We start from the raw sequence: 12,112 nt of genomic DNA on the forward strand, positions 1-12,112 counted from the left end.
GCAACCTTGATATTTTCTTAATTTACAGTAAAACTATGTTAGACAAAATTGATTTATGAATGAAAATATCTAATTTACTTGCTAAAGATGTTGCAAAAAAATCCCCCTTGAGAAAAGATGTTTAGAAATTAGGTTAATAGAGCAATTTCTGGAGCACTTCAACAGGTGTCTTCTGTGTGAGGGTGACAGTGGGAAAAGGAGTTTTGGGAGGACATTCAGTTGTCATGTGACTTAAAAACAGCACATCATTGGCTACCTTAAGGCCTACCCTTTTAATTCCCATAATGTGATATATCGTAGTTTTTTTCAGAATAACAAGGAAATGAGTATAAATTAATTGTTGCCATATGGCAACTCCGTACCATAGAGGGTTAAACAGTACATAAAATGTTGGACTGTTAGAACTGTGATAAAAAAAAAAAATTTAAAAAAACAATCAGCACGTAAACGTTTTTATTGCGTGTGTGCACCGGAACATTGAACTGTAATTGAACGGGAATAGTTATTAGTAATCGATGTCGACATCTAGTGGCTGGCAACTCTTTCGTGCTTGGACTCTTTGGGCTTGGGCTTGTTTTATGTGTTTACGTACTTCCGTTTCTTTCCTTGCAATTTACAACACAAACGACCTTTGAGTATATTAGCAAATGAGGCTATAAATGGTTCGATAAGAAAATTAATTTATGAAAATACGGACCAACAAGGCCTATAAAAGTACAGTTTATACTGCTGGAAAATCCTTTTTAGACAACAACTCTTGCTGGTTTCCAGTTGGTCATTGGCTGGTCTAAGATATAACGTCAAGTAGACCATTAGAACAGCAACAAACCACACTAGCCGGTCAAATCAAGCTGGATGGGAACACATGGTCGCTGGACAGCCGGATGGTGATCAATTAGGACTAGTTATGAGCAGACCCGCTATAAACCACTAGGCTGAACTGGATTTTACTTTAGAGACTATCGTGATTTTGAGAAACACATTTCATTTAGCTTCATTTTCCGTTCAGATATTCACAGAGCGGAAATTTATCTTTGACACTGGCCAGAAAAATACATAAACATTATCAAACACATTACTAAATATATAGATTAATAATAATATGAATACGAACATCGTTAGTCATTTGGATGTAAAGAGGTTATATATATATATATATATATATATATATATATATATATATATATATATATATATATATATATATATATATATATATATATATAAAATACGAGTGAATAAATGTAAATCTATTACAAATTTAAGTAAAACAAAACCAGATGTGTTCATAAAAAAAACACACACAAATTATCTAGTAAAAGTATATAAAATTGTAAAGTCTTTAAATTAAACTGCAGAATAATACGGGGCTATGGCCTCATTTTCAACATTGACCGCATCAATATGGCTACCTATAAGCGCCGTCTGAATTGAATGTGTTATTGCATCACTTCCGGGAAATAAGGTCAAAAATTGTTTCCCTTGTCCGCCATTTGAAATATTTGAACTTCCTTGTGACAACTTCCAATGTACGTTTTGGTTTACACTGAACAATTATCAGAGGAGCGGGGCAAATAGTCGTAGTTTTTGCGTCTAATGCACGTTGGGATTCCGACGTCGGCTGTTTTCTTACCCGATTGGAGCAAAAAGGCGTAGAAAAGTGTGCGAATGCTGCGCGTATTCGAAACGTGTTCAACAACGGAACGCGGTAAAGTTTTTGCATGAGTTGAACGCTGCTTGCGGATAAGGAGAGGCGAAGGGAAGGCCTGTGAAGCCTGGGCTTTTTTCTTGCGCTAGTCATGGCCGGAAATTTTGATTCGGAGGACCGAGGGAGCTGGTATTGGGGGAGATTAAGCCGGCAAGAGGCGGTTTCGCTGCTCCAAGGGCAGAGGCATGGAGTGTTCCTGGTGCGGGACTCGATCACTATTCCCGGGGACTACGTGCTGTCTGTGTCGGAGAACTCCAAAGTCTCTCATTACATAATAAACAGCATCAGCAGCAATCGCCAGTCCGGACCAGGTAAGCGGTGCCTATAAATATACTGCCAACAACGGGACGAATAAATGCTGCCTTAGCAAAACGCTTAGCAGCTCGACGAGAAACTTGTGTACTTCTAGACTACGAATAGTTCTGCACATTCAGTCTGATTTTTTTGCGTCATTCTAGTATTACGTAGTAATTTAGTATTCTCTATAAGATGTTTACACATACAGAGATAAGATATTTTTCAGTATAAACAGTGTTTTTGAATCAGTCACTCAGATAATGAAGATATTTTAACATGTAATGGGAACCTTACGTATTTTTATGACAAAACACCCACTTTTTTGTTTGTACACGAAGAATTTAACAATTATGTGTGGTATTTTAAAATATAGTGATGTTTACAGGACAACAATTGTAACTATTATATGTACCATTTAGTGAAGTCTTCATGGATTAAAGTTAATTAAGTCTTGATAGTCCATCCATCGTATGTGCTTGTCGCTGTCATCCTGCAGGACTCGCTCCTCCTCGGTTCCGTATTGGAGATCAGGAATTTGATGCCTTACCTGCGCTCTTGGAGTTCTATAAGATCCACTACCTGGATACCACCACTCTCATTGAGCCCATCAGCAAAGCCAAGCACTCGTCCTTCATCAGTGTCAATGCAGGGACAGGAGGAGCGCCTCAGAGGCTGGAAGAGGAGTACGTCCGAGCTCTCTTTGACTTCCCCGGCAATGACGACGAGGACCTTCCGTTTCGAAAGGGCGATATTCTAAGAGTTCTGGAGAAGCCGGAGGAGCAGTGGTGGAACGCACAGAATTCAGAAGGCCGTGTCGGCATGATCCCAGTGCCCTACGTGGAGAAGTACCGGCCGGCCTCGCCAACATCAGGGGGCCCTGGAGGGTCTGATAGAGGATCCGGAGCTCACGGCAACTCCGACGGCCACGGTTCTCAGTCTCAACCTCTGCTTGGCGAGCCGGGCCAATATGCCCAGCCGACATCCTTACCCAATCTACAGAATGGTCCGGTTTATGCCAGGGCGATTCAGAAGAGAGTTCCCAATGCATATGACAAGACTGCTCTTGCTTTGGAGGTAACTAATGTGTTTTTTTTAATTGCACGGTATTTTAAGTGCAACCCAGACACAGATGACTGATTTTGTACATTAAAAATGTATTTTTATATAGAATTTTGTGAAATAAACCATGTTTTTTTTTTTTTTGGTTTGGCGCCTCCCAGTGGAACTGTAATTCTCTATTTAAGTATGCTATGCTGTTTTGTGCATTGCATTAACAAAGTGTTTCCTCCATTTCTGACGCACTTGTCTTGTGTTGTTAGGTCGGCGACATGGTGAAGGTGACCAAGATCAATGTAAATGGTCAGTGGGAGGGTGAGTGCAAGGGAAAGCATGGCCATTTTCCCTTTACCCACGTCCGCTTGCTGGACCAGCACAATCCAGAGGACGAACTGAGCTGAGAGAGCAGACTGTCTTCCCTAGCAGCCCTTAGATGTACACTCACTCACACACACAAATACACACACACACACACTCCGGCTCCTCACACATCCTCACTACTGCCCTTTACCTGTCCGCCTCGTCATTACCTTGTGCCATTGTGTCTCATGCCAACGTTCACCGTACCTGCAACAATCCCCTTATTAGATTTTATGCAATAATTGAAGATATTTACCAAGTAAACACTAAATTCCACACGCAACACCATACACTACAGAGAGAGGAGCATTAGTGTGTGGCTTCTTGTGAACTGGGAAAAGAGGAAGAAGCCTGCTTGGACTTAAAACATGAGCGGTTTGGTGTCTTAACAAGGGACTGTTCCTTTGCTTCTTTGACTGCGGTAGCATACACTACTTAGTGTCCTAGAACACAGCAGCTTTCACACTACAAATTATCTACTACATGAAAATATTCAGAAATGCAGATCAAACGTGCTTTGAATAGTTTTTAGTCTTTTTCATTGGCTTGTCAGCCATGACTGGCTCAGCGCCGGTCAGTTGTGTCATGAAGCGGTTCTTACCGGGGCGGTACATTATATAAAAGATGGAGTAGCCGAACCCTCACCGCATTTAGTTTTATTTATGCACATTTCTAATGTATACAAGATGGGCAAAGCATCATTATCCACTACCGCTAACTTGTTTTACTACATTTTCATTATATATTATCAGGAAATGCTACTTGCTCCTTTCACCATTATTGCTGTACTTGGAAGTATTACACTAAATGCGGATTTGTTGAATGTGTAACCCTAATTTCTAATGCTAGACTCAATACGTCAACATAAGATAGACTTAAATGTTTTTTTTTTTTCTTGTTGTTGTTGTTGTTTTTAAATAAAAATCCAACATTGTGACTTTCCAACTTAAAATAACCAATGTGTTTTAGACAAAACTTTCCATGCCAAGGTAGAAAATACACTAAGTGGTTGTTGTAGCGACACTCTACTACGAATCTCCAAAACTGCTTTAATATTAGATAAAGATATTTCAAAAACAACCCAGCTGTGTTTACAATAACACAGTAGGATCATATGAAGTGTCACACTAATGTGCAAAGCCCAAACTGATGCCTCAAATGTGTTTTGCTCAATTGATTTTGCACATACGAGTAGCCTTTATCTTTGATTGGTTTATCTGGCTATTGATTTTTGTTTTAAAACATCAGCCTCCATTATGCCTGTATTATCTATCTCAATGCAGAAATTTAGTGCATTTTGTCCTTTAATGCCCAAGTAAGATGTTGCTTTCCTAATTGCCTGCCTTAATTGCAGATTGTTGTCAATGACCAAATCAGCAATGTCTTTAGCCTGATTAGTTAATAGCAACATGCGGAGAAAAGTTGAGTATATTTTGTTCAACCTTACAAAAACCATTTCTTTTAACCAACTTCCATGACTAATGACTGTATTTGGAGAATAGAAATGTCTGTGGACAAATGTATCGATTATAACACTAATAAACAGGCTACCAGAACACTATCAAATGTTAATGTTTTTACCCTTTATCTGTATTTTTTGTTACTTTTAAAAAGAAAAAGTTGACTAACTTTGTTTGGTAACAATGACAATCACCTGGAGACTCTTATGTTTTGTCACATCTAAATGTTAGAAAGCTATGTCGTGTATGTGTGTAGGTTAGCTGTATGTTGTCATGATGTGACAGCAAGCCGGCCATGTTATGTAATTGTCACTTAAGTCGTAATTATGAAGGACTCTGATGTTCATGATCTGTCTTATTAACTGTCTATGCTCAGTCAGAAATGACTTTGATGAAATTAAATCACTAAAATCAGCCACAAAGCCAAGCTGGAGTCTTGTAAGTCTGAACTCTCACCTGTGTCTTGTGAGAATGATTTCACCTCAGAACGCACCACTTTAGTCTATGACTGAGTTAACCGTAATCGCAAGTCGTGTCTGTACATTTGAATTGTACCCAAAGTATTATGTTTAGAACCTAAATATCAACACAGTCATTTTGTGAAATTAATCTCGTGTTATCCTCTATGTGCATCCAAGTCTGTCAGAACAGTGTTTTAAGTCACACAAAAAAAAATCCTATGTTTTTTGTTACAGTTTTATTCCTGTACATGAAATAAAGTTGACCCCTATAGTAATGCTACTCAAACCTTTTACTCTGCCTCTGTCAGTATTTTCATGCCTTCGTATTCATTACTCTATTGAGAGCATCAACATGATGAAAAATATTTAATTTTCCTATTATAGTATGATTTTTCCTTTATATAATTTTCTTTTATAATATTCAGAGTTATTAATTTTAATAAGACAATCTGGTTGCAAATTTGTCGTTTTTTATCAAAATGTGATATATATCATTACCATTTCACAGTTACTTTATTGTTAGTTATTTACATTGAAACCGCACACCATTTAATTTGTATGGTGTTTTTGTTTTAAAAAGTCTAGACCCAAATAAAATACAATTTAATTTTTAATATGTTCGATTGAAGCATTCAAGTGTGATAATTTACTTTTCGAAAACTGTATGACTGATTGACTTCTGTGGGGGAAAAAAAATAGTTGAAGAATGTTGGTTTTTATTTGGTTACCAACATTCTTCCAAAAATGTTCTCGTATGGACAAGAAAGAAGGACGTTTCTCAGAATATATTCTTGTATGCTGATAAATGACGAGTAGCCTAAATGACAGAATTTACAAATTAAAGTTATTTCAGTTGAACGTTGTACTAAATTCAAAATAATTGTGTTCTAATGTGTTAATTCAAAGGGTATTGCATCTGGGTCTAGACTCTTTTCTTTAAACATATTTCTCACAGAATAGAACTGCATGAGGGTGAGTAAATGATGACAGAATGTTCTTTTGGAACGAACTATCCCTTTAAATTCAAATGTTTCAAGTGTTTTTTTTTCCAGAATACCGCTGCCAGTAATACCCAATCTTTAGGTTACGCAAAAGGCACATAGCATTCATTCTCTGTTCAAATAAAGAGGGTTAAAAATCCAGCATTCGCGTGGAGAGAGGGAGTGTGTGGAGATGCTGTGTGAAAGTCCCCGGATGAAGGTGTAACGCCATCTTTACTCCACCATTCAAGCTGCAGCTGTTGCTCGCGCAGGGGCCTGCCGGTGAACTCGCACTCCTCCTTTACTCCCAATCTCACACAACACGCTCGCCGCGCGCTGTCCAACATGGGTGACCGGGAGGATTTGGTGTACCAAGCCAAACTCGCCGAGCAGGCGGAGAGATATGATGGTAAGAGACACTGAGAGGTAACGGGAACGTTATTTTTACAACGCGAGAGCTCGTGCAGGCTAACTGACGCTCGGGCTAGCTGGCTTAATTCGCAGTTAAACCGAGCAAACACCCGTTTACTTTTTAAAAACGTTGTTTCGTTTATTTGTACAGTCCGTTAATTCTGTCGCTGTGATATTGGGGTAACTACAGAAGGCATGTGAAGATGGAGACGTTTATTGAGGAGACAAAATGGCGGAGAGTTAGTGGGTGAGGCAAGCTGTTGCTAGCCATGGCGGAGGGGGTGGCTGCGGTCTTCAAGCCTCATGCAGGCGGGGAACGGCTCAAATATTACTTAACATCTATCTTAATCGACCCAATTAACCACAATAAAGAGTTATTTCTGAATGAGGTCCTCGCTTTTCTGCGTTTACCCCCGCAGCACATTACGAGAGACGGTGGCAGTGTCTCAAAACCTTTCGAGCTGCCTACTTAGACAGCATTTTTGCGTCTTACAGGCACGTTGAGTTGTGGTACCCAAAAATGCTGTCTAGCCAGCTAACGTTACCTCACTAGGTTTTGAGACGCATCCGCTGTACAGTAACGCAAAGCAAGTAATGCTTTGTAAGCTGAGAAACTGTAACTTAGCTTTGCAGTAAGACTTCATCTCGGACTGTAGAGAAGGTATTGGTATTCAAGATTTCAACGATATCCTAAACCAGCAGCTATAATTGTGGCTTGTTGGTAATTTATTGTCTAGTTTAGTCACCCATTAACTTATGTTGGGTATCTAGGGTTTTCACTCAACACTTGAAAGTATGCAGTGTGCAAGAATGATGATTAACAAAGGATATGCACAGTGTTTTGTGATCGTATACTGGCAACCCAAGTTGAATGCAAGTAAATGTGAAGTTGTTAATAATATTTAGCCTCTCTTATTTGAGTAAATATATAATACATACCCCGTGGAGTGCGACAGTGGCCACTTACTTTTTCAGTGGTCTTGGTATTTTAATAAAAATTAGTATTTTTCTCATAGGAAGCCATGAATCAATCCAACCAGTTATGAGGTGAATCACAACATTACAAACTTTGGTTTGAAGCGGAAACGTATTTGAGAATGAGACAAATGGTATGAGACATAATGAGCTTTAATGAACTACAATCCCATGAAGCTTTGTGAGCGACTGTAGAATTAAAACAATGCAGAAATATAAAGATGTTGATTTATTTGTATATAGAAAAAGTATGTTTTAAGTTTATTGCATGATATGCATGCAGATATTTAAGTAGTTTGCTATATTTGCAGGTCTTTGTATGAGTGGGCGGGCACTTATGAGTTCTTTTGGTTTTTGCGTGTGATTGGTGGAGATTTCTCTGCAGAATTATGGTATAGAAGTTCTGCTGATAAACACAATTATTTACAAATTATATTTATTTTGGCTAATGGCTTAAACAAAAGCACGTACCATCAATTAACAACCAGAGTTTATACGTTTTTGCTCAATTTACCTGTGAAGAAAATTAATGTGATTTTATTTCTGGATCCCAACTGTACTTACTGACTGAGTAAAAATGGTATGTTTCTCATATGGTTGCGACTTGTATTCTGTTGTAATTAAATCCAGTCAGCAAAATATCCATCACACTCATTTTAATTTTTTCCAGAAATGGTCGACTCCATGAAGAAGGTGGCTGGGATGGATGTTGAGCTAACGGTTGAAGAGAGAAACCTGCTCTCGGTGGCCTACAAGAACGTTATTGGGGCAAGAAGAGCATCCTGGAGGATAATCAGTAGTATCGAGCAGAAAGAGGAGAATAAGGGTGGAGAGGACAAATTGAAAATGATTCGGGAATATAGACAAACGGTAAGACATGCGCGAACTAACTTTCATTCACATAACTAGAATGATTAGTTTTACACTTTTAACCTATGAATTTTCATGTCTAGGTTGAGAATGAATTGAAATCAATCTGCAATGACATCCTCGATGTGTTGGACAAGCACCTAATCCCAGCTGCAAATTCAGGAGAGTCCAAGGTCTTCTACTACAAAATGTATGAAAGCAAGTTTTTTTTTTTTTTTTTTTTTTTTTTTTTTTTTTTTTTTTATATCTAAGGATGAATCGTATGTGACTCAATGAGGTCACGGCTTTATTTATACATGTTTTAAACAGACCTTTTCTTCCTTTGATGCATCAGGAAGGGTGATTACCACAGGTATCTCGCTGAGTTTGCCACAGGAAACGACAGGAAGGAGGCTGCAGAAAACAGTTTGGTTGCTTACAAAGCTGCTAGTGATATTGCAATGACAGACCTTCAGCCTACACACCCCATTCGCTTGGGTCTGGCTCTTAACTTCTCCGTATTCTACTATGAAATCCTCAACTCTCCCGACCGTGCATGCAGGTTTGTTTTCTTTGTGTTTTGGTTTGTTTTTCTGTTTTCATATCTCATAACATGAAGTACTACAGACAGTTACAGTTTAGTAAATCTCGGTCCATCATACTCTTATTACATTTGTATGAATATGGTAATTTGAGTTTAATGATAATGCTTTTGGTTACTTATCAGACCATGATGGTATTCATTGCAATGTATTCCGGTTCACTTAATAGTTTATGTACCTGGCTGTTGGTTTTAGGTTGGCAAAGGCGGCATTTGACGATGCTATTGCTGAACTGGACACATTGAGTGAAGAAAGCTACAAGGACTCGACACTCATCATGCAATTGTTACGTGATAACCTGACACTATGGACTTCAGATATGCAGGGAGACGGTAAGAAGGATCATCGCAGTTTCAGATGCTAAGCCTGACAAACATGTCTTTTGAAACCCATTGGTACATGAAGGTGACATCCTCAAAAGCTCCTCCACAAACCAAAGCTATTTTTAGAGCGATTGTTTCAGAGTGTCCCGATTTAGGACTTGTGAGGCATAGTTTCCAACCATCTCTTATATCTGCCTTTAAAAGTGTTCAAATAGAGGGCTCTGTCTACGTTGGCAGTGGAAAATGTGCAAGTAAACATGCCTACTTTTCAAATTCATCCTCCTGAAATTAAATCATTATCTCAATATAATGTAGTGGTTTATATGTTAATTGTTTTATTTTCACACCCTGTTCTAAGCATAAATATTTTATAGATCTAATGTAGTGTATTCAGTATATCAATACAAAAGTATTATTCCTACCCCAAAAGTAAGAGTGTATGTTTTTAATAGCTCTGTTGATTTCTAAAGTACATACTGACCTAGTGCACACATGACACAGCAGTATAATCTTTCTCTACTACATTTCATGTCATCTTGTAATGTGTCCAGACTCATGCCGTCCAACTTAACCCATCTTGCCTTTTTTCATCCCCACTATTTAGATTCCTAAAGGAAAATGTTAATTGCCCACAAACTTTATTTGTAAGTGCGGCCACTTTTCCAGCTCTTGCCCTTTTGTCCACAAATTGCATCATCACTCACCCGTTTGTAAGCTTTGTGTTGCGATCTTTGTAGCCACCAGAGTGCTATATGTGCAGCATGTCTGAAACAAACGGTTTCTGCATGATCACTGCCAGATCCTCAGTGTCCAATTGGAATGGCTGTGTTGTACAAATACATTAGAATTTGGAAAATTCTGTTATGTTTTATTAAGAAATGTACAGTAAAGGTGTCTAAGGGTATTATCCTTTGGTTTGGGAATTGAATTATGTGTGAAAGTTAAATGACCACATGAGATAACACTGCATTCTAATTAGACTTAAGCTAGATTTTTATTTATTTTGAGCTTGAAAATGACATTCTATTAATATAACATGGTAAATTAATTTGATTTTTCTCACAGCATGTATTCGGTCCTTAACTATTGATTTGATTTTTGCTTTTTATAGCTTTTTATTTGGCAAACTCGTAATGCACAGATCTTGCAAGGGTTGTAAACTTGATGATGATGTGCGACACGTCACATGGATTGCGTTAAGGGACATAACTGTGTTAGGATGCAATAACATTGGCTTTGTTTCTCTGTGCACAGGTGAGGAACAGAATAAAGAGGCGCTGCAAGATGTGGAGGACGAAACCCAATGAGACAACACAGCCAATATGAGACTCCACCCCACTCCCCCTCCCCCTCCCCAGACCCCACTCACAAAGGGAGCCACCAAGCCCAACCTTATGAGTGGCACTCAACAGCTTGATGCCTCCAGTTTTCTCTCCCTTTGTTTGATTTTTAATATTATTCTGTTTTATTAGCCCTTAAATTGAAATAAAATATACCACTCATGAAACAAACTTCAATTATGATTTTTGAATGGTCAGAACTTAAATATTTCTTGGAGTATTTTTTTTTCTTGTCCTGGTACAACATTTTTCCTTTTTTTAATGTTCATTTGCTTTATTTCTCAACATTTTTATCAGTTGCTGGATATATTTTGAGTTTTTCTTAATGTAATTACAGAAATTAACTTTTATTACTGTTACTGATGTCTATTATTAGTTGTTTGAGCTGTAATATTTCTGTGTTAGTGCAATTATAAAATGCAGTTAAAGAAAACAATTAAACCTTTAAAAGGGCAAGTCTAAACAAAGTGCTCTTTTTGTTAATTTGCTTTTTCAGAGAAAGTCGAAGCAAATTTCTTGATATCCATGTGGAGCAAAATGCTTAACATCACCAAGTAGTAGTTATGTAGTAATATTTACCAGTGGTCTGGACTGTAATTTGTGCTAAAATACTGTATTGCTCACATAGGCTGATGATGGTGAGTGGATGGATGGATGGCTGCAGCTCTATAAATCTGAAGGAGCCTTGTTGCTTTTAGAACTAAGACAAATGCAGGTCTCCATTTGGCTGTCTCAAAAAGAAAAAGAAAAAAAAAAGCACTAATAAAGTTGATTTTAAGCCTGCATGAGTTACATGAAATAGTCTATTTTTCTTCTCCCCCCTGAATCTACATGATGCATATAATTTCTTCTGTATTTTTGTTAACTTGAAACTAGTTTGTACTACTGGATATCTGACTGGAACCACAGACATAGAATCTGTATTACAACGAAACAGCATGGAATTAACAATTAACTTAAAACTGCCTCAAGTAAAATATTTAACCACCTCTTCGGCACTCAAAATGTTTTCCTTTCTCCTTTATCTCTACATTTTATGGGCTTTTCCTTCATGAGACAAAATGGTTGCTAGTGAAGCATTTACCTTAGAGAATAAGTTAGAGAAATGTTTTATGAAGAAGGAAGAAATCAATCAAATTCACACTTGGCGAGTAGGACTTGGACCGTCAGATGTTGCGTTTTCTCAGTCCCACATGTTAGGTTTTAGTATTTGCAAGGATTCTGTCAGTTAAAGATTATATTTAAAGAATGATGTGTATTCATTTAGATTCTACTATAACTAACATTCAA

General features: G+C 37.8%; 2 protein-coding genes across 3 annotated transcripts; both read left to right on the top strand.

The window, feature by feature from the left end:
- The first annotated feature begins 1,472 nt into the window (after positions 1 to 1,472).
- On the top strand, positions 1,473 to 5,628 carry LOC109103559 (adapter molecule crk-like). Its single transcript, XM_042739548.1, has 3 exons — positions 1,473 to 2,019; positions 2,502 to 3,079; positions 3,325 to 5,628. Exons 1-3 carry the CDS (start codon positions 1,800 to 1,802, stop codon positions 3,460 to 3,462), a joined length of 936 nt encoding a protein of 311 aa, XP_042595482.1. The 5' UTR covers positions 1,473 to 1,799; the 3' UTR covers positions 3,463 to 5,628.
- Positions 5,629 to 6,472: 844 nt separating this feature from the next.
- Positions 6,473 to 11,605, top strand: LOC109103256 (14-3-3 protein epsilon). 2 transcript variants are annotated; one of them, XM_019116633.2, is made up of 7 exons: positions 6,473 to 6,731; positions 8,379 to 8,578; positions 8,662 to 8,768; positions 8,913 to 9,119; positions 9,355 to 9,491; positions 10,087 to 10,126; positions 10,737 to 11,605. In XM_019116633.2, exons 1-6 carry the CDS (start codon positions 6,668 to 6,670, stop codon positions 10,092 to 10,094), a joined length of 723 nt encoding a protein of 240 aa, XP_018972178.1. In that variant the 5' UTR covers positions 6,473 to 6,667; the 3' UTR covers positions 10,095 to 10,126; positions 10,737 to 11,605. The 2 variants fall into 2 exon arrangements, with proteins under 2 accessions (XP_018972178.1, XP_018972177.1); XM_019116632.2 differs by lacking the exon at positions 10,087 to 10,126 and having other exon boundaries at positions 6,475 to 6,731.
- Positions 11,606 to 12,112: the final 507 nt, after the last annotated feature.

This window comes from Cyprinus carpio, chromosome B15 (genome assembly GCF_018340385.1).
Source record: "Cyprinus carpio isolate SPL01 chromosome B15, ASM1834038v1, whole genome shotgun sequence".
In the NCBI taxonomy this organism is placed as follows: Eukaryota; Metazoa; Chordata; class Actinopteri; order Cypriniformes; family Cyprinidae; genus Cyprinus; species Cyprinus carpio.

Bases quoted from the DNA above. Each gene is read 5' to 3' on its own strand.
- LOC109103559 (XM_042739548.1), top strand. From the start codon at position 1,800: ATGGCCGGAAATTTTGATTCGGAGGACCGAGGGAGCTGGTATTGGGGG. The intron at 2,020-2,501 runs GTAAGCGGTGCC...GTCATCCTGCAG, and splicing joins CAATCGCCAGTCCGGACCAG to GACTCGCTCCTCCTCGGTTC. The intron at 3,080-3,324 runs GTAACTAATGTG...TTGTGTTGTTAG, and splicing joins AGACTGCTCTTGCTTTGGAG to GTCGGCGACATGGTGAAGGT.
- LOC109103256 (XM_019116632.2), top strand. From the start codon at position 6,668: ATGGGTGACCGGGAGGATTTGGTGTACCAAGCCAAACTCGCCGAGCAG. The intron at 8,769-8,912 runs GTATGAAAGCAA...TTGATGCATCAG, and splicing joins AAGGTCTTCTACTACAAAAT to GAAGGGTGATTACCACAGGT. The intron at 9,492-10,736 runs GTAAGAAGGATC...CTCTGTGCACAG, and splicing joins TTCAGATATGCAGGGAGACG to GTGAGGAACAGAATAAAGAG.